Source organism: Arachis hypogaea, chromosome 14 (assembly GCF_003086295.3).
Source record: "Arachis hypogaea cultivar Tifrunner chromosome 14, arahy.Tifrunner.gnm2.J5K5, whole genome shotgun sequence".
In the NCBI taxonomy this organism is placed as follows: Eukaryota; Viridiplantae; Streptophyta; class Magnoliopsida; order Fabales; family Fabaceae; genus Arachis; species Arachis hypogaea.
In genome coordinates this window covers 131,252,458-131,273,637 of record NC_092049.1, presented here as the reverse complement: position 1 = coordinate 131,273,637, position 21,180 = coordinate 131,252,458, and the positions used below count along the sequence as shown (strand labels likewise).

The 21,180-nt window shown below is 35.6% G+C and overlaps 1 protein-coding gene across 1 annotated transcript; it reads right to left on the bottom strand.

Annotated features, from left to right (window-relative positions):
- Window positions 1–440: 440 nt before the first annotated feature.
- On the bottom strand, window positions 441–4,540 carry LOC112744193 (uncharacterized). The gene is made up of 5 exons (XM_025793740.3): window positions 3,811–4,540; window positions 3,652–3,729; window positions 3,439–3,573; window positions 3,213–3,327; window positions 441–676 (listed from the first exon to the last, which is right to left on the bottom strand). Exons 1-3 carry the CDS (start codon window positions 4,352–4,354, stop codon window positions 3,542–3,544), a joined length of 654 nt encoding a protein of 217 aa, XP_025649525.1. The 5' UTR covers window positions 4,355–4,540; the 3' UTR covers window positions 441–676; window positions 3,213–3,327; window positions 3,439–3,541.
- Window positions 4,541–21,180: the final 16,640 nt, after the last annotated feature.

The following is a 21,180-nucleotide window of genomic DNA, read 5'->3' as shown; positions in this document are numbered from 1 at the left end:
ATACAGATTTTACACTGCATGGATGGATATTTATACAGTCATTGCATCTCAAACAAAGCATATACCTAATAAAATTATAACTGGATGCATGAACACATTAATTGTAAAGTATAAAGCTATTTAGATTTTTTGTTTCATTATTAAGGAAAAAAATAAAGCCTAGAATCTTGTCCGGAATAATTATGAGAAAAAATTTATTGTTGAAAAGTAAATTTAATTTATTATTGTCTAATCATGTCAATTTAGTTTATAAAAAAAAAATTTGCCCTCAAATCAAATATCAAATAAATACATGTTGTAACACCCTAACTACCAAAGCTCACGCTTCCGGCTGCGTAACCCTGATAGCTCGGACATTACGACGACACTTATACTATTTAATACTAAAATATGAGCCTGTTTAAAACTTTAAACCGCAATACCGCTCCCAAAGATACTTTCGTTCGATAACGTACATCCGTAAATACCATACAACTTACAAAAACTCATAAAGAGTACATCCATATATATACATACATATATATAAATAATAGTACAAACATAATCCAATACAATCCCTATCCCTCTTACAGATTATATCAAGATAAAGGCGAGGGTACAATAAACCATAACTAAGACAATATAGAGCATCACAACAACAATTAAATAAGCTCTTCATAACTTCTGCGCCCATATCCTGAAAGGGGAAAAATGTAGGGGGGTGAGAACATCATCCTCGAAAGGGTTCTCAGTAGAGGGTTTTTGGGAATTACTGTAATAGGATACATGAAGATAATCGCACCAGTGATTCATAACCGTCTTATGCCTCTTTTCAAAAACAACGGTTTACGATGAAAGTAAAGTCGGAAATCTTTTCAGAAAGAAGAACCGTTCAATTCTCAAAAACTCAAAAGCCTTTCAAAACGGTTTATCTATGCGGAACCAAAATAGCCTTTCATAATTTATTCCAAACCAGAAACACAAAACCGAAATCAGTCATCAGTTCATCTCTTTCCAACCACGGCCCTAGGCCCAGACAATCTAACCAACAACCAATCACCACAATCCAACAGAGTCCCAGATGCAAACACCGATAGGAAGTTCAAGCACAAACAAACAGTTATTACAAGTAGAACAGTTAGCAATTAATCACATAGGCAAACCAAGTATAATATGCACACCCAACCAATGTCACACAAATGCATATGATGCATGCCTGTCCCTAGTGGCTGATGATATCATCTGTCGGTTATAGAGCCAACCCGACAAGTCCTGGTAGCTAACCATTGGACTGTCCCTCTGTCGTGCATCCCCAACTCGAGTTGTACTCATCATAAACTTGATCATAATCATGATCCATATCCATCACCCTCACTGGTGAATATTTACGGGGGCGAGCTCATCCGGGCCTTTCACAGTGCCCGGCCACACTTACGACATAGGGTCAACAGAGTATCAAGTCTCGACCCGGAGCACGTGGTGGCTAGCCACTGCTACTACCCAGGGAAACTCGTATCTCAGATAGTGGAAGTGCAACATTCACATTTATCAATGATTCAGCATAAACATGCATTCAATCTCATCCATGGATCAACATCCATCTCAGCCATCCGGCTCATGGTTCAGTCCAGAACCAGCCAATATTCATATCATACACAGCCATTCCGGCTCACGGTTCAATCCAGAACCAACCAATATGTATAATCATACACAGCCATTCCGGCTCACAACAAAACAGCACTTCCACCATTCAACATCATTAAATTCATAAAGTCGGCATTTAAGCCATAAATCATTTTCTCAATTCATTTCACTTTGAAATCGAGTTTCAACTCTTTTCAGCCTTGGCTTTAAAGATCTCATTTCTCAAATCATCTTAGTCTCATAAGCCACTTTTACTCAAGGTAAATTTCCCTTTGAAAACAATGCCACTCTCGGCATCCTCTTTCCAAACTTCCATAACCATGGCAAGTTAAAGATTTATTTTGAAACATTCAAAATCATCCATTCAACAATGGGATTTTATAACAAAGTTTCTCGGCAGAGTCCCAAGTCTTTAGGGGAGAATAACATATCTCATTTCGGCAAATTCATTTAAAATCATTAAAACATTGGCTTTCTGATTTGAGTAAGAAAATAGGATCTAAGCCAAACCGAGTCACGTAATCTTTACTTCTTTCAAAACCATTTCCTTTACTTAAACAAAACCGGCTTCAATTCCATAATTAAATCTGAAGCGTTTCAAACTGATAAGAGAATCATTTTTGTTGTGTTAAACTAGAGTTCAAAAGATACTTTGAATCTTATTTAAAACGTCAAAATAATGAGGCTCATCAATCGAAATCCAATTCCTTTTAAAATCACGAAAACTCTCCCAAGGGACAATCTTTGTGTTTAATAGAGAAAAACATAAACCCGTTTTACCTTTTAAAACAGCCTCAAAGCAAAATTCTCTTTCGAATGACTTGTACCCAAAGACATACTGTTCTTCTTGGAAAATAAGGAGAAATCATGATTCTCTTTTCAATAATTCTTTCAAAGCATAACTTCATTGCTTTCTTAATTGTTCTAAGTAAAGGTAATAAAAGAAGCCATAATTTCACAATCCTCAAAATAGATAGGAAAGGCATTAAAATCAAAATTCCCCAATTAACATTTCAAATAAGGACTCGGATTCTATAGAAATTTCGGCAGCACCTCCCCTAAAACTTGGACTTTTGCCACCCGGTTCGGGTCCCAACTAAACCGTTTCTCATTCCTTTTCAACAGCTCAAAACCAGAAATCAATTCAAAAGCAAGCTAAATCCAACAGTCGCCTCAGTGGCATATCTCAAGGAAGCCATTTCAAAAATCAACTCAATATCAACCGATTTAACTCATTTCTAAAGCTTTAAAGAATCGGTTCAGCAATAAATCATTTATCAAAACCAAATCAATTAAAGCAACCCAGGCTGAATTTCAAGAGTATTCTATCTTTCACATCATCAAAATAATTGACTCAATTCAAACCAATCCTCAACGGATTAAACTCATTTCAAATCTTTAAAGAATCAACTTCAAACATTACATTTCACAAGCCACACAACAATTCGGCCAAACCAACATCCATAGTCATTCGAGTCAATCAAATAATACATAAGGCAGATACAATCACCAAATACACAATATCTCACATCAGTACCCATATGTAATAATTCCAATAATAAACTATAGTTTTTGGAAAGCGCCCCTACCTCGAAACGCAATTCCATAACCCAAACGCCTCATTAAGTCCTTTTCACCTCAACTCAAAATCAAAGGCAGCTTCAAAGCACAGCCCCACACATTTTCGCAGCAGCATAAACAGCTCTAAATTACAACAAGCAACCTCAGTTACTAACTCTAGGAATATTAATACCATAAAGGCTTTAATACACGTACGGGGCACTAACGTAAGGCTTTCGAAACATAATTTCTTACCGGAATAACAACACGAAGTAGCTGCGGTTTCGAACCGGCCCCGGCACAGCTCCGGCGACGGAGGCAACCTCAGCCCCAACTACTCGTAACAGCAACAACAACTCTAACCGTGACATGCCATAACTCGAACTCGCCCTACGTTATCAAAACCTTAGGATTCCTACCCAAATATAACAGTGCAGATTTTCAAGGGCTCCGGAATGTAACTCTTACCGTAACTAAGGAGAAGTGACTGAACCATGAAGCGGCAGCCCTGGTAGTGATTCCGGTAGCGGAAACTTGCAGCAACTCCTAGCACACAGCCGCATCACAACTCTCATGGTAAAGATGAACTTTAATGGAGAAGGAAACTGAAGACGGGTTAAAGCTTACCAAACGACACCAGTTCCAGTGGCAATTTCCGGCGGCAGCAGCGGTGGCCCTTCTCGGCGACCGGAGGCACAGCAGCCATGGCTGACGACGATTCAAGCTCCATCAATGGTGGCTTGGACCACAGGATCCCAGGCAGCAGTGGCGGAAGAAGGTCCCCCTTCGCGCATCCCCCTCTCTCTGTGCGCGAGAATGTGAAGGTGGCCGCGCGGCTCCTCTGCAACGACGGCGGCCACTCCCTCATTTGGCGCGGCGGCGACCAGGGACTGAGTGCGGCTCCCTCCTTCATGACCTCCTCTCTCTCGCCTGAGTTCTGACCAGCGACGGCGTCGTCTTCAATGGGCAGCAGCGGAGTTGGGAGAAGCAGCGGCGACAGCAACGCCGTCCTCCACCCCCGCGCGTGTGCTCTCGGTTCGTGGGTCACCAAGGACGGTGACGCGGCTCGAAGCCCCAGGGGCGGCAGCGACAAGGCGCGAGTTCGGCCCCTCTTCGACGCCTCTTCTCCGTGACGGTGGTAGCAGCGGAAATGGGTTCGACTGCGAGGCATGGTGGCACGGAGGCGAGGCAGCAGACGTGATCGACCGTGGCGGCAGCAACTCCTTCCCCTGGCCGGCGCGCTTCCTCCCTTATTTTCCCCATTTCTGTTTTCCCTTTCTGCTTGCCTTGATTTCTGGTTTCACCGTGGATTTGGGTGATAGGAGGGAAAGGGATAGTGACGGCTAAGGGTTAGGGATTAGGGTTTCACTTTTGAAACTTAGGGTTAGGGGCAATTCGGTAATTTCATATAAGAGTAGGGGTAATATAGTAATTGGAACTCAAATTAAATCCAACACTATTCGTACTTAGAAAATACTATTTGCTCATCAACTTTACAAATTATTTTCTAAAATAACAGTATTAACATTTAAAATATTAATTATTTAATCCAAATCATATAGAAATCCTTATTATTTCACAACTACCAACTTTATAACTTGAATATAGAAAATAATCCAATAATTACAAAATTGGATAATAATCATAACTTATCTCAAATCCAATAAATCAAAACTTGCCTTAATTATCTTTAATAAAATGATTTCCGAAATTAAGGCTATAAATAACTATATGATTTGAGACTTGATCATAATAAGACTTTTCAAAAGTTCTGGGTCTTACACGCCTTGTACATGCAGCAACCTATTAGCTAGCGGCAAACCCTTAAATGGATCGGAGTTCAATACCACAACGGATTAGTCCTTGCCCTGTCGATCAAGTTGTGGAATACCATGGGAAACCAAAAAGAAATAGATGGAAGCGCAAAGACCAGTTTACATTTTATTGCATACATAATTAAATCAAATAAAAGACATAACATTTTTTTTTTTAAAATTGGTTGGACTTAATTAACTTATAATCATGTACTATGGAGTATAGATTTAATCTATTAGACACCTATTATTTTGTTAAAATTCTAAAATTTACAATAAAAAAATATTTAATCTTAATGACATATTTTTTATACATATACTTGTATGATATTTATATTTTGTAAATAGTAAAAATTAAACGGCATTTACAAATTTATAATATTATTATTATTAATATTATTTTTAATAATAAAATAATTAACAGTTATTAACCGTTTAGCATGGTAAAAATAATAACAGTAATTCTTTATTCGTTGAACCATTGTATTGTTTGACAAAAAAATATCTTTTTGAGTGTATTTCATAAATGAAACAACATGTACATTGATAAGACATGTTTGTTAAATTTAAAATTCATTGAAAAAGTCTTAATCATTAAATAATTATATGACTTTTGATTACTACCCATAATATATGAATGTTTTAAAGTCTGCAACAAAAGAAAATAAAAAAGTGCGCTTTTAATTTTCTTGTACAAGAAATTTAAAATTTTTTTATTATTCTTAATTAAAAAATTCATTAATTTCATTGTATTTTGAGAGAATATTGTCATCAATTCTATATAATTAAATATAAGGACAAATATATATCTTTCTAAAAAAAACAATCTAATCGCTTTTTGAAATCATCTTTATATACTCTTATAAATTTGAATGGATCTCAAAATTTGAATGGATCTCAAATTTATATACTCTTTATATTGATTATTTTAAAATTTGAATGGATCTCAAATTTAAAGGTAGATCATCAAATATTATTAAAAGACTCTTTTGTTAAAATTACATTCGAAAAGATCAAACTAATAAAAATTTTCTAAAAAATTTAAAACCAGAACATATTCCGAAAATTATTTTTTATATATAAATATCAAATAGTGAATAACAAAAATCTTTAAATATTGTATACGTAAATATATAGCATGAATAAATTTTACATATTATAATATCTAAAATTGGAAATTGTGCAGAATTGTGTAATATATTATAAAGAAAAAGATCTAACGTCTAGGTGGATAATTAGACATATATTTTATGATGGGTATCAATTAAAGAAATACATTAAAAAAACTAAAAATATAGCACAAGAATCAATAGGGATATGTCGAAGGGGATAAAAATATATGCAAAATTCCAAAGTATTAATAAGGATGTATTTTTTTCCTTTTTTCAAAAATAAAAGATTACATATGGCTGGATCGGACAAAGATTTGAACATTAAAAGAAACATGAATATAAAAATGAAATTAAAATGATAAGGAAAAAAAAACATACTCGTAACATGCAATGTAAATTATCTATGCTTCTGGAAGAAATAAATTTGTAATAAATGTATTTTGTGAATAGATTTCAACCATTTTACAATTGACACGCTATTTATTTAATTTATAGGATTAATGATAAAATTAATCACTAAAAGATGGTTTGTTCGTGGAATTCATTCTCAAAAAAAATTTTCAATCAAATTAATCTATAAAAAATTTAAAATTAATTGCATTTGTTCTTTCGTTAATAAATTAATATTTTTCATTAACAATTGACACTGACATCAAGAATATCTCCTCAACCTTCATAAATTATTAATCTCCTTTTGTCATTTTTAAACTTTTCATCATATAGTAAAAAATAATTATTTTTTATATTTGCTATGAATCTCTAAATATTTTTCATAGGACTGTCAAAAATACATAAATCAAGAGACAGTATGAATCATAATAATTCATATCATTGAGAGTTTCTTCCAAATTAAGCCCACATAAGTCATGATTTTCCTCTTCTTTCATAAATTATAACAAAAGAATCCTCAATCATGGTTTTTAGTTTGTCAAATTGTAAAATTCATAGCAATTAATCATATTTTTAAGACAATCAAAACAACAATGTGCAAGTAAAAGGGAGGAAAATTTCACATATCATGTCAAAAAAATCATCCTCTGTTAAGAGATGAAAAGGAGCATGCATTTTTAGTCCCTGACAATTTTGATGACACACTGTTTTCGAAAACAATAGCTTCACTTGGTAGCGTTCTGCCTTAAGCTAAGGTTGTTCATGAACTTCTTTGAAGAATTAAACCCACCATTGTTCGTTCAAGACACGAGATTCAAGCTGAAATCTTTGTTCTACCTTGCTCCTTTGTTGACATCATCGCCAATGTCATCGTTATCCTTTGTTTAAATCTTTCGACACTAATTTAATTGAAAAACCTATTGAAAGACAAATTTGATGATCAATCCATTTTTTAGAGACTAATTTGGCTATTAATTCTTAATTTATAAAAAAAAAGTTTTGCATGATTAACACGCGCGTAACTTGCTCGTCTACGTGATACCAACTAAGTTCACCAATGATTTTGAATTTGAAATTTGAATTTCTCGACGGTCTTCTCTCATGGGTTGCTTGAAATCCTGAACTTTCTCACGATAAAAATTTTATTAAATTTTTTTTTACAAAGCTACTATTAGATTGAAAAAAAGTTAGTTTTTACAAACAACTCTACTAAATAACGTAACCAATTAGAGATGTAACTAACCAGTGAAAAAAAGGTGCCCATTAATGGAAAAAATAGTACCCGAACTCCATAGCTACCTTAATTTCCATTTCACTCCCATTCACAATAAAAAAAAATAACCACAAAGAACCAAAAAAACATCCGGAACATAACAAAAAAATATCTAAAATCATTGTGAAAGATTATCCAATACCCTTTCATTTATGGTAAAGAAAAATGCATCCTTTTTGGATATTGAAATATCCAAAACCTAACAAAAGAGATATCCAAAATAATTTAAAAAAATCTAAAACCTAATAAAAGGAGACATACAAAATTATTAGAAAAAGAATATAAAAAAACTAAAGAAAAAAACATTTAAAATTATTCAAAAAATAATAATTCAAAATCTAAAAAAAGAAACATCAAAATTAAAATATATAATATAACATCCCGAGTTTTTGAAAATTAAATAATGAGTTATTTGTGAATTATTAGAGACTTTGAATTTAAAATTAATTAGAACTCATGATTTTCATAATAATTGGATATTTTCTTATTTAAAATTTAATGTTTTAGTAATTGAAAAATAATGAGAATTTCATATGATTTAATTTGAATATTGAGACTTATGAATTTTATTTTATGAATAAAAAAATTAATTAATTTGATTATCTCTAATTGTTAAATTAGAGTATTTTTCTGAAAATAATTGATAATTGATAAGTTGATAATTAATAATTATAGTTGGTTTTCAATTACTATTCTACCTTTTTATTTTACTAAAATTTCTATACTACCTAAGACCCTAATCTAACCCTAAGACACACTCCCACTCACAGAACAAATACCCTCACCAAACCATAGCCGCCATTCCCCCAATGAAAATAAAAGAAAGAAAGAAAGGGAAAGAGAGAAAAGGGAGAACGGAGGGGGGAGGGGAACCGACGGAGAAGAAGAAGAAAGGGAGAAGAGGGAGGAGAGAGCTGCCAAGCCGTCGTCATTTCTGCTCGGGGCCATCGCCACCGTCGTGCCACCGAGTGGAGGAGGACCAGAGCTATCGCGTGCGGGAGATGACGATGCGCAAGCCAAAGATGCAGAGAAGAAAGCTTCATCTTTGTCGCTACCGCGTCCTACATCGTCACCACTATGGAGTTGCTTCGTCGTCGTCATAGTCATCTTTGCTGGGGTTGTGAATCGCTGCTGTGACAGTGCGCATGGAGAGGGATTTCGAAGAGAGAGAAAGGGAGCTCCGACGGAGTTCGTCACTGAGTTGCGTCGCCGTGCTTCTAGGCACTGCCCTTGTGGAGTCCCCACTGGTAAGGGCATTCTTCCTTCTAATTTCCATTTCCTTTAACTTCTGGGAATATTGTTGTCATTGCTTGCCATTATAGCCGCATCACTGCGCCTCTGGTAGTCGAAAATCCACCAACGGAGATTTTGGTTGCTGCCGTCACTAGAGGTAGTTGCCAGAGCTGCCACTAAATCGGTTTAGAGGTCGTTGCTGCTTCGTTCTTTTGTTGCAGTAAGTTTTCATGCTTGAAAGCCCTAGCTATTACTACTTCGTTGTATGTTTATTGAGATTTCACGATGTTAATGTCTTAGGGTTGAGTTGCGGTAATTTCATGCTGTGATTAAAGCTGTTGTGGTTGTTGTAGTTTTGGATAATGCGGTTGTGGTCGCTTGGAAATTTTTGTGATTGCTGCCGCTGCTGCAGATTAACATGAAAAGAGGGTTTACTGTAACACCCTACCACACAGTGCTTTACACCTAGGATGTAAAACAGAGGTAGCAAGGCGCTACGACCTCTAAAAATAAAATTATATATATATATGTATATATATGGAAAAGTGTACAGTATACGAGGAGCCTTGAAACACGGATAAAACAAAAATCGCAAAAATAAAAGCGCAATGCTCAGGAAATGTGATTACTTGCGTACGAAGAAACTAGAGTTCATGAGTATAATTAAATGGAAGGTAGGAATATAGGGTAAAAGGTACAAAATAACAAGCTCCTAACTCAGCCTGCGAAGCTAAGGCTGGCCGGAGAATATTTACATACATATAAACATAGCCCGATATCCAAAATACATATATAAAACCCTAGTTCTCTATAATCCTCTAAGAAGAGCAAAATAAACAAGTATATCAGAGGAGAATCTATATATACATATATCAAAAGATCAAAAGAAACCCCAAAAGAAACCACTTCGCTGCAAAAGCTCCAGACGCCTAGCGAAGTGCCTCTCGACATGCATCTGAAAAACAATAACATAGTATGGAATGAGAACCAGAGGTTCTCAGCATGGTAAAGGTGCCACGCATATAAGATATAAGGTCCTGAAAATGCCAGAGGCAATCCTAGAACGCCAACACTCATATTATAAAACTTAGAGAGCTAAAACAGAAACCATAGATCAGGGTGGTTCTCTAAGGCTTTCTAAACTAAACCGATTTCTTAAAATCTAACTAAAACTGAACTAGAATCCTAAATCTCTCCACCTTTCCTCCATTCCTCCATCTCCGATGATATTACAAAGACAAACAATTAAACAAAGGCAGACACAAGTATAATACAAATAGTACAAATAGCAAGTGTAACAACTAGCATGTTATAAGCAGTTAGGCATTCCTAGTTAATGCACAATCAAACAATTCAAACAATATGCACATAATGTATGCCTGTCCTATGGCTGATGAGGCTCATCTGTTGGTTATCAAGCCAACCCGACAAGTCTGGTTTGCTAAACCCTTGGACTGTCCCCCGTCGCGCATCTCCATGAGTCTATGCATAGCTTTTTCTCTTTTCATTCATAATTCATACATTCATATATATATATATATATATATATATATATATATATATATATATATATATATATATATATATATATATATATATATATATATAACTTTACTCAATGGGGGATAACCATTCCCGGGAATTTATACGTGCCCAGTCACCCTTACGAGGTAGGGTCAACAGAGTATCGAGTTTCAACCTGGAATACGTGGTGGCAAGCCACGGTACGTTACCCAGGGAAACTCGTATCTTAGATAATCATTTATCATTCATTTATAAACATTTCATAGCCATTCATTCATATAATTTCACTTTTATATATAACTTATCATAACCCGGAGCAAGTGGAGCGAAACCACAACCCTTGCGTCTGACCGGGGAGCCTCTATACTAACCAACCCAGGAGGTACGTTCTCATATGCCCAAGAGGAACAAAAGAGGGGATCCTAACCTCCCACCATCTCACTGGGGGCGATTTTACAATACCAGGAGGAACAAGGAAGGGGATCCTCACCTTCCACCATCTCTTGGGGTCGCACTTTCGAGAAAGAGTACTCAGATAATGTAACATTCATTCTTTTCGTTAGCCAATTGCATAATTTAAGTAGTATATATATACTTATACATATTCACCCTACCTCCTCATACCTAAAACATCACTTCTTAAAATTTCTTCATCCCCAAGTTACTTCCATTTCCTAACTTCAACTTATTACTAGGCCTATCATTATGTTCTAGGGCTTAAAAGGTAAAAACAGAGGTTTAGAGGTTCGAAATGTAGCTTTAAATCACCAAAACTTGATTGCTGAAAATATAGGGTTCGCGTATGCAAGCAACTTACTCGCGTACGCAAGGGCTGATTTCCCATTGCTCGCGTACGCATCCCACTTGCCCGCGTACGCGAGATGCCCAACCCGTAGGGATTGGTCGCGTCGCGTGCAAGTGGTCGCATACGCAACCCTCTAAAGTCCTTTGATTGCGTACGCATGCACCACCTCGTGTACGCGAGATGCCCAACCCGTAGGAATTGGTCGCGTCGCATGTGGTGGCTCGCGTACTCGAGTTATGCAGAAATGAGAAAATGCTTAAGTTGCAGAATTTTCACCTTTTCAGTACCAAACTTCCGACGCGCATAAATTTTTTTTAAAACATTTTTCATCCGTTCTTCGAACGGCATAGACTTCACGAACCCCACTTTCATATGAAATAAATTTGAAATAATTTGGGGGTTTGGAAGCCGAGTTATGGCTCGCCGAAGTTCGGCCCAAAAATCAGTTTCTACACCAAAAACCTCAACCTCAATTTTTTACCAAAAAAAGATTTTCACAAACAATTCCAAGGTTTCCCATAACACCAAAACAATCCAAATTACCTTCTCCACACCCTCATTCTTCCCATAACATACAACACATCATTTAACTACTCAAAAACCAATCAATCATATCCAAAGCAATCATGAGATATCAATGAAACAACAATAACAATTTCATATTCATAAATCCTCACTAAATCACCATCAACCATAAGAAATAGTCATCATTCCCTTTCTCACACTCATTCAGCATCCTCCATAAGTTTTACTAAACATTAAGCACAATCATACATCCAACCTATCCTATGGTCATCTAGCCTAAGTTTTCACAGAACATTATATATCAAATACGTGAAATCTAAACCATTAATTGGCCAATTTTCACGTATTTCCCAAGGCACCCACTTAAGCGGAGAGCAAACCCTCAACACCACAATCCAACTCTATCACCAACCAAGTTCCAATCAAGCTTCTAATGGCTCCAAAGACTTCATATCATACATACATACACACCTAACACATATATAACATATTTATACCCAAAATACTTAATCAATGAATTAGTTAGGGTTCTAGGATTCTCACCTTACCAATGGGAAATTGGGACAAGACTCGGCAATTCCACCAAGTTAATTCGATCCTAAACACCGAAATCATACAAAATCTCAACACCAAAGCCCAAGAAATTCGAAACTGGAAATAAGGAAATTGAGGAATAAAATGTGACTTTTTTACCTTACAATGTTCTGGGCTTTGTAGAGCTCGACGCTGCGGACGCGTGGCCGTAAACGGTGCGAAGATCAGAGCTCCGGATCAAAAGTTACGTGGATTTGAATGAAATCAAGGATTTTGGAACTTAAGGTGTTCTTCCCCTTGTTTGCTTGCTTCCAGTGCATTTTGCATGCAAAAATGGGAAGAATGAGCTTCAGCTAATTTTATTTAATGAGCTAGTTGGGCCCACGGGTCCGGTTCGATCGGTTCGGTCCGTTCGGTCTAATTTTGGGTCAAATTCTTTTGAAATTAGCGTCAAAATTCTTGTTTTAATTAGCTCTATCTTATTTTACTATAAAATTTATATTTCTAATTTATTTTATTAAAAATTAATTTAATGATTAATTATTTGCTAATTTTGCGAGGTTTACATTTACTGCGTTAAAATCGCTGCGGGCTTAACTTGATTTCTTGAGGTAGGGGATTTATTTTAAAATCAACCATTTTAAATTATGAATGCCAAGAAACCTGATGAATAACTGCAAATAATTTCTAATTGTTTTGTATAGTTAATTGATGAATTGAGTTGAGTTGAGTTTGTGTTTGGTTTGGAATTATTGCAATGATGGTTTATTTGTGTCTAATTTTTTGATTATTGAGAATGAGTTCTTGCTGTAAATTTTGATTATATTGATAATATTATTTTGGTTACTAAATTGAAATGGATATTTAAATACTGGATTAATGCTGGCTATTGATAGTCATAAGTTTGAAAATTGGATATTCTTTTAGGGTGTTAAGGTTAAATTTTGAAAGTACTTGAGAATGGATTGAAAGAATGCTTAAGGAAGATAAGGAAAAGTTTAAGGAAATATATAAGGTTAAGGGTATCCATAAAGAAAAGATAAAGTTAAGAAAAAGGTTAAAGAAAAAGGTTAAGAAAAAAATTAATAAAAAGGATAAAGATAAGGACATGAAAGGTTTGAAGATTAAGGTTAACTTCTAAAGAAATAAGGTTTGAGGAATAAAGTTTGAGGAAGATTGAATAATTTGAATCAAATAATCTGATTTTGAGCACAATCTCATGAGAAAGGAAAAATATAACGCTTACTTGAGATATTGTGCATGAGACTCAATGGGGATGCTCACTTGAGACCCAAAGGATAAGGCTCAGGTGGGACAGCGATATGTAATGCCCACTTGAGATCAGAAGGAAGGCTCCCCATGAGGATGGCAATATGTAATGCTCATGGAAGGGCGTTGGCTAAGATAGGGATGGAAATACGTAACGCCTATCTCAGGACCATTATCGGGTATCAGACAACGAACTGACGCGTGAGCTCATGGCCTGAATAGGAATAGACATTCATCATGTGCATTTGTATGAAATACTTGTATGTTTGTATTGTGTATGTTGCTTGTGCTTGTTGGTTTATAAAAATGACTGTGAACTGAGGTGATTGAGGATAGATTAATGTAACTGAAAATTACTTTAAAGAAATGTGATTTGAAAGAAAACTGCTAAATCATTTAAAGTAAGAACTTAGAATTTTAAATGTTTAGTAAAGGAGATTATTCTTGAAAGATAAGAGAGCTATATGCATTTATTCTTTACTTTTATGGCATTCTCGACCTCTACTGAGAACGAGTGGTTTAGTTCTCACCCCAAAATTTTCACCCCTTTCAATGTCACAAGCTTGAAGAATCAGTGTGAAGCTGCAGACAGATAGTGAATTATGTTTTCTAAACCTAATTGCCTTCATAGAGTCCCCTTGCTCTTGTTGCTTAAGATTTTATTTTATACAGAGGGATAGGTATTATACCTGAGTTTCATTTGATTTCACTGGTGTAATATTTATTATTATTAATATTTATGTGATTATTATTACTTGAAGATCTTTGATATATGACTTTAAAGAATAAAAGCAAAAATTTTTCTGGAGTTTTCTTAAAACTGAAATGCGACATCGATATAAAGGCTTCGTATTAAAATGATAATAAAGAAAAATAGGTCAGTAACACCTTACCTTTAGTACGATCATGATGAGTTAGGAGTTTGGTCGTTACATATAACATAAAAAAAAAACAAAAAATAAAAGAAACATCTGAAACTAACAAAAAGAAACATCCAAAATTGTTGTAAAAGATTATCCAAATCTTTTCAATTATAGTAAAGAAGAACGTATCATTTTCGGATATAGAAATATCCAAAACCTAACAAAAGAGAGATATCCAAAGCCTAACAAAACGAGACATTTAAAATTATTAAAAAATGAGTATCCAAAAACTAAGAAAAGAATCATCTAAAACTATTAAAGAATCCAAAACCTAAAAAGAATAAACATCCAAAATATAAGAAAAAGAAACATCCAAAACATATAACAAAAATGCATCTGAAATCTAGGAGAAAGGAATATAAAAAATTAGTACAAAGAATCATTCAAAACTTAGAAGAAGGTCTGGGAGTGACGAGTTTGATGTCAAGGCATCTCGTTAAGAGGCTTTTGCTGAACTGGGAAGTGGGTTGATGTGGCCTTGCACTGAAAACAGCACCAACTGAACATGAAGCTCTTTTTTGTCGTTGAAAGCCATGGTTTCACAAATAAAAACTAACAGAGGGATGGAGATATTGTTAGATTGTTATTATTTTTTATGAATATTGATTAATGAATATGCAGGACAATAACTTGCAGGGGAAGGCCGCGGTACAAGGAATTGCTGAGGAGGCGCACATCACGACACGAGGAATTGTAGGGTAAGGCCTGCGCGTCATGGGACGAGGTGTTGCATGGAAAGGCGCAGCGCCACGACGATCATGGTTGGAGGGGGAGGGGCGTGATGCCGCTGAGAGAAGAGTTGGGGGAGGATGCGGCGGCGCACGAGCGGCGATGGACCTTGAGGGTGCTCGGAAGGAATTGCAAAGGGAGGTAACGACATCGCGTGGAAGAGCAATTGGAGGGAAAGATCACGCTAAGGGTTGAGGTTGGATGGCGCGTGTTTTTGAACCTAGTCCTTACTTTTGGGAATTTCAAAATAAGATTTTTAAAAAGTTGTTCAAATTTGTTATACATATTCGTTACCTATACTTTCTCTTCTACAAAAGAAAAACATCTTTTTATATTAAATGTTAAAATTTTTTAACATAAATATAAAATCCGTGTAAATCACTTATGTGCATTTACACGAAATTTACATAGATTGTTATTTTTGTACTAAATAAATATGTGCAAAATATTTTGGATTATTTTAAAAAATAGTTAAAATTAATATAGTAAAAAAATTTGAGGCTGATTATATACAAATTTATAATAGAATTGACTTTTTAAAAACAAGCCTCAAATCTATGTAAAGTTATTATGCATGTTCAAATGAAATACAAACAAATTTTAATATTTGCCTTAAACCTGTTACTAATTTGTTTAAAAAAATTTTGTGCCACCAAAAAATGTTTGACAAAAATTTTGGGACCAAACTTAGCTGAATTTGAAACTACTTTTTATAACCTACACCAAAATCTATTAAAAAAGTTAATTTTAAACAACAAATATATTTATTTGATACTTGATTTGATGGCTAATTTTTTTATAAACTAAATTGACATTATTAGACAATAATAAAATAAAATTCAATTTTCAACAATAATTTTTTTCCCATAATTATTTCGGACAAAATTTTAGGCTTTATTTTTTTCCTTTAATACTCATAATTTTGAACAATAAATTATTTCCCATAATTCAGCTAGCAGATGCGTTGTTAGTCCAACGTATAGGTCACACGTTGGATCTGTTATTCTATATGGACACATGAGAGAAAAAGACTACCCTTAGAGGTGGAGCCACCCATAGTGGATAATTCGATTTGATTTATGTATTGAGAACTCCTTTACTGATTCACTAATTAGTATCAACTACTATTTTCTAATTAAAAATTACTTTGATAATAATGTTTATATGGTTTCATGTGGATTATAAATATATTGTCTAGTTACTGAATTGCAAAACTCATTCCGTTTTTTTAAATTATTTTTAGAAAAAAATACTTAAATATGTGAGCCCTTCTATTCAAGAGTAATGATCTGCAATTGATACCTATTTTTTTTTATTGAGTTTCTAGATGTCATATGCTCTGTATATCATACGCATAATCTAACCATATTATCTATTTTATGCTTTTTGTTAAAATAATGTGTAACTATTCTTTCTAGTATTTGTAAATTTATTAAAAGTATTTGTAACTTTCTTATTCGACTTATATCCAAATTTGTTAAGTTTGTTAGGGGACAATTTTTCTAAGCACAAGTCATAGCTCATTTTAGACCGTGACAGTTTATTTTGGCATATTTAAGGTGAATGCTATAGTACCTAAAAAATGGTGCCTACTTACCAAAAAAAGTTAAAAATTAATATTTAATTTAAAATATATAAAAATAAATAATTTTAAAAAAATCAAAACTTATTACAAAAGATAAGTTAGGCAAAACTTAGGCACCAACTCATAGACACCATAAAATTGGCCAATTAAAATTGCTAAAGCTCAAGTCTTTCGAAGTAAAAAATTATTTATTCTCCAAAAAATATATTGACTTGTTAAATTTGATGCTAGGGATTAATTATAAATGCTCAATTGACAAATCCAGTGATAGAATCGTTACATATCAACCATCTAGAATTTAATATATAAGCTGATCTAGATGAAAATCTAATCTGGATTCAATATATTTTGATAATGAATCCCTTCTCAAAATCATGGAAGAAAATCTATTTTGGATTCAATACGTTTTGGTAATTAAGCTCCTTTTTAAAATCTGAGGAGAAAGTAGAGGCTGGGTAGGAAGCAGAGTATGGGGAAGAAGTTAAGGGCCGAAATGTGGTTGGACCAACGGATCCATTGTATACAACTGAGTCTGACGTATGAGCACGAAAATCAAGAATTGAGATAATCTTGATCAGTTCCAAACTCTATCAATGACCATGCAATTTACCAATGGCTAGGCCATCTGGCCATTTCTGATTAACCATCAAGCATGAGTCGTTGGTGTAACACCCTAACTACCAAAGCTCACACTTCCGGCTGTGCGACTCTGATAGCTCGGACATTACGACGACACTTATACTATTTAATACTAAAATATGAGCCTGTTTGAAACTTTAAACCACAATACCGCTCCCAAAAGTACTTTTGTTCGATAACATACAACGTACGTCCATACATACCATACAACTTACAGAAACTCATAAAGAGTACATCCATATATATACACATACAAATATATAAATAATATTACAGACATTAACCAATACAATTCCTATCCCTCTTACAGATTATATCGAGGTAAAGGCGAGGGTACAATAAACCATAACTAAAACAATATAGAGCATCACAACAACAATTAAATAAACTCTTCGTGACTTCTGCGCCCATATCCTGAAAGGGGAAAAATGTAGGGGGTGAGAACATCATCCTCGAAAGGGTTCTCAGTAGAGGGTTTTTGGGAATTACTGTAATAGGATACATGAAGATAAACCGTACCAGTGATTAATAACCGTCTTATGCCTCTTTTCAAAAACAACGGTTTACAATAAAAATAAAGTCGGAAATCTTTTCTGAAAGAGGAACCATTCAATTCTCAAAAACTCAAAAGCCTTTCAAAACGGTTTATCTATGCTGAACCAAAACAGCCATTCATATTTTATTCCAAACTAGAAACACAAAAACCGAAATCAACCATCGGTTCATCTCATTTCAACCACGGCCCTAGGCCCCAAACAGTCCTACCATCAACCAATCACCACAGTCCAACAGAGTCCCAATAGCAAACACAAATAGGAAGATGCAAGCACAAACAAACAGTTATTGCAAATAGAACAATTAGCAATTATTCACATAGGCAAACCAAGTATAATATGCACACCCAAACAATGTCACATAGATGCATATGATGCATGCCTGTCCTAGTGGCTGATGATATCATCTGTCGGTTACCAAGCCAACCCGACGTGTCCGGTAGCTAACCCGGACACAGTCTCTCTGTTGCGCTTTATTATCATTAGAGGGTATCTGCGCCCTGTCGCCATTAGAGGGTATCTGCGCCCTGTCGCCATTAGAGGGTATCTGCGCCCTGTCGCCATTAGAGGGTATCGGTGCCCTGTCACCCTTACAACCAGAGAGAAAACACAAGCATACTCGCATACAACATTCATCTCAGCCATCCGGCTTAAATTCACCATTCATTTGATTGCATACATGCATTTGTACTCAACCATGGATCACCATCCATCTCAGCCATCCGGCTCACGGTTCAATCCAGAACCAGCCAATTTATCAATAAATACAGCCCTTCGGCTTAAGTTCATAATTCATAATCAGCCATACGGCTCACAACTCATTCGGCAATCAGCCATAGTTCAATAGCATACACAGCCATTCCGGCTCATAACAAAATAGCACTTCCGACGTTCGACATCATCAACTTCATAAATCGGCATTTAAGCCATAAATCACTTTTCTCAATTCATTCACTTTAAAAGTCAAATTTCAACTCTTTTCAGCCTTGGCTTTAAAGATCTCATTTCTCAAATCACCTCAGGCTCATAAGCCAAATTTTCTAAAAGTGAGTTCCCTTTTCAAATCAAAGCCACTCTCGGCATTCTCTTTCCAAAACTTCCAAAACCATGGCAAGTTAAGGATTTATTTCAAAGTATTCAAAATCACCCATACAACAATGGGATTTTATAACAAAAGTTTCTCGGCAAAGTCCCAAGTCTCTAGGGAAGGTCAACCTATATCAATTCCTTAAAATTCATTGAAACTCTTAAATCATAGATTCTCGGTTCAAGTAAATAAAACTGAATTTACTATAAAACCGGCCATTCAAAATCACAAGTTCCAACCCGGTCCAAAAATCAACTCATTTGAAACGGAACCGGTCCATTTGAATCAAATCACCTTCAGGTTTCTTTTTGGAATCCATTTTTCTAACTCTTCCAAAATGCCTCAAACTTAATTACTCAATCAAAAGTCTAGATTCCTTTGAAATCATTAAAAGACCCTTTTTATATTGAAATCAATATTAGAGCATCATTCTTTCCTTCAGTGATTCAAACGGTAAAAATAGTTCATTTCTAAATGGGCCGAATTCAACGCATAAAGTTCATTAAATAAATTAAGCTTGAAAACATAAATATTCTCTTAATAAATCAAATAATACAATTTCTCAAATCCAACCCTTTTTAAATAACTTTACAAACAAGAGTAGGATTTTGTAGAAATTTCGGCAGCACCTCCCTTAAAACTTGGACTTTTGCCACCCGGTTCGGGTCCCAACTAAACCATTCCTCATTCCTTTTCAACAGCTCAAAACCAGAAATCAATTCAAAGCAAGCTAAATCCAACAATTGCCTCGGTGGCGTATCTCAAGGAAACCATTTCAAAATCAACTCAATATCAACCGATTTAACTCATTTCCAAAACTTTAAAGAATCGGTTCAGCAATAAATCATTTGTCCAAAACCAAGTCGATTAAAGTAAACCAGGCTGAATTCAAGAGTACATTCTATTTTTCATATTCCCAAGAAAATTAACTCAAATCAATCCTCAATGGATTAAACTCGATTTCAAAGCTTTAAAGAATCAACTTCAAAACATTATATTTCACAAGCCGCACAACAATTCAGCCAAATCAACATCCATAATCATTCGAGTCAATCAAATAATACATAAGGCAGATACAATCACCAAATACACAATATCTCACATCAGTATCCATATGTAATAATTCCAATACATAAAACACAGTTTTTGGAAAGCGCCCCTACCTCAAAACGCAATTCCATAACCCAAACGCCTCACAGAGTCCTTTTTGTCCTCAACTCGAAATCACCGGCAAACAAAACCTCGGCTCTACTTGTTACCCTCAAAATCAGAAACAGCTACAAGCGGCATAAGCAAACCGGATTCTAACTCCTAACACAATAATACCGCAAGACCTTAATATACATAACAAGACATTAACGCGGAGGTTTCGAAACGTAAAATACTCACTGAATTAACAAAACAGCCGCAGCTCCATATCAACCTGGTAGCGGCTCCGTCAGCCACCTCATGCGGCAGCGGCAATATAAGACTCCGACAACCGCGACTGCACAACAACGTCATGACGATAAAGACCCATGAATAGAAAGGAATGAAGACCAAATGCAAGGACCCTTACCGGCAGTGGTTTTCCGATGGCTAAGCTGCATTCTCTGGCAGCAGAAACAGTAAAAGCCTCGGCGGTGGTTTTAGCAGCGGTGGTAAGAACAGCAACCCAGGGGTGACGGCGACGCGGCTCCACCACCAGTGACCGAGGAGCGTGACAGAGGCGTTTCCTCCACTCAATGGCGTCCTCTCCTTCAAACCGGATCGGGGCAGACCTCCAGTAGTGGCGAGGCAGCAGCTTCGAACAGCAAGCCACGGTGATGGAGGACTTCGGCGATGGTGGAAGGGCAGCGGAGGACCCGCGACGGCGGAGGCACTACTGCAGAACAAGATCCCCCTTCCGCCGATCTCTCTCTCTCTCCTATTCGAGCTTCTCTCTTTGGCCCTCCGTGGATGACGAGGACTCAGATTCCACGGTGAGGAGGACGACAGCGCGAGCATCACAGCGGCGGCGGC

Excerpts from the sequence above, each read along its gene's own strand:
- LOC112744193 (XM_025793740.3), bottom strand. The coding sequence starts at position 4,354 with ATGCCTCGCAGTCGAACCCATTTCCGCTGCTACCACCGTCACGGAGAA. Across the intron at positions 3,730-3,810 it reads ACTGGAACTGGTGTCGTTTG|GAGTTGCTGCAAGTTTCCGC; the intron begins GTAAGCTTTAAC and ends GCTGTGTGCTAG. Across the intron at positions 3,574-3,651 it reads GTCACTTCTCCTTAGTTACG|GGCGAGTTCGAGTTATGGCA; the intron begins GTAAGAGTTACA and ends TTGATAACGTAG.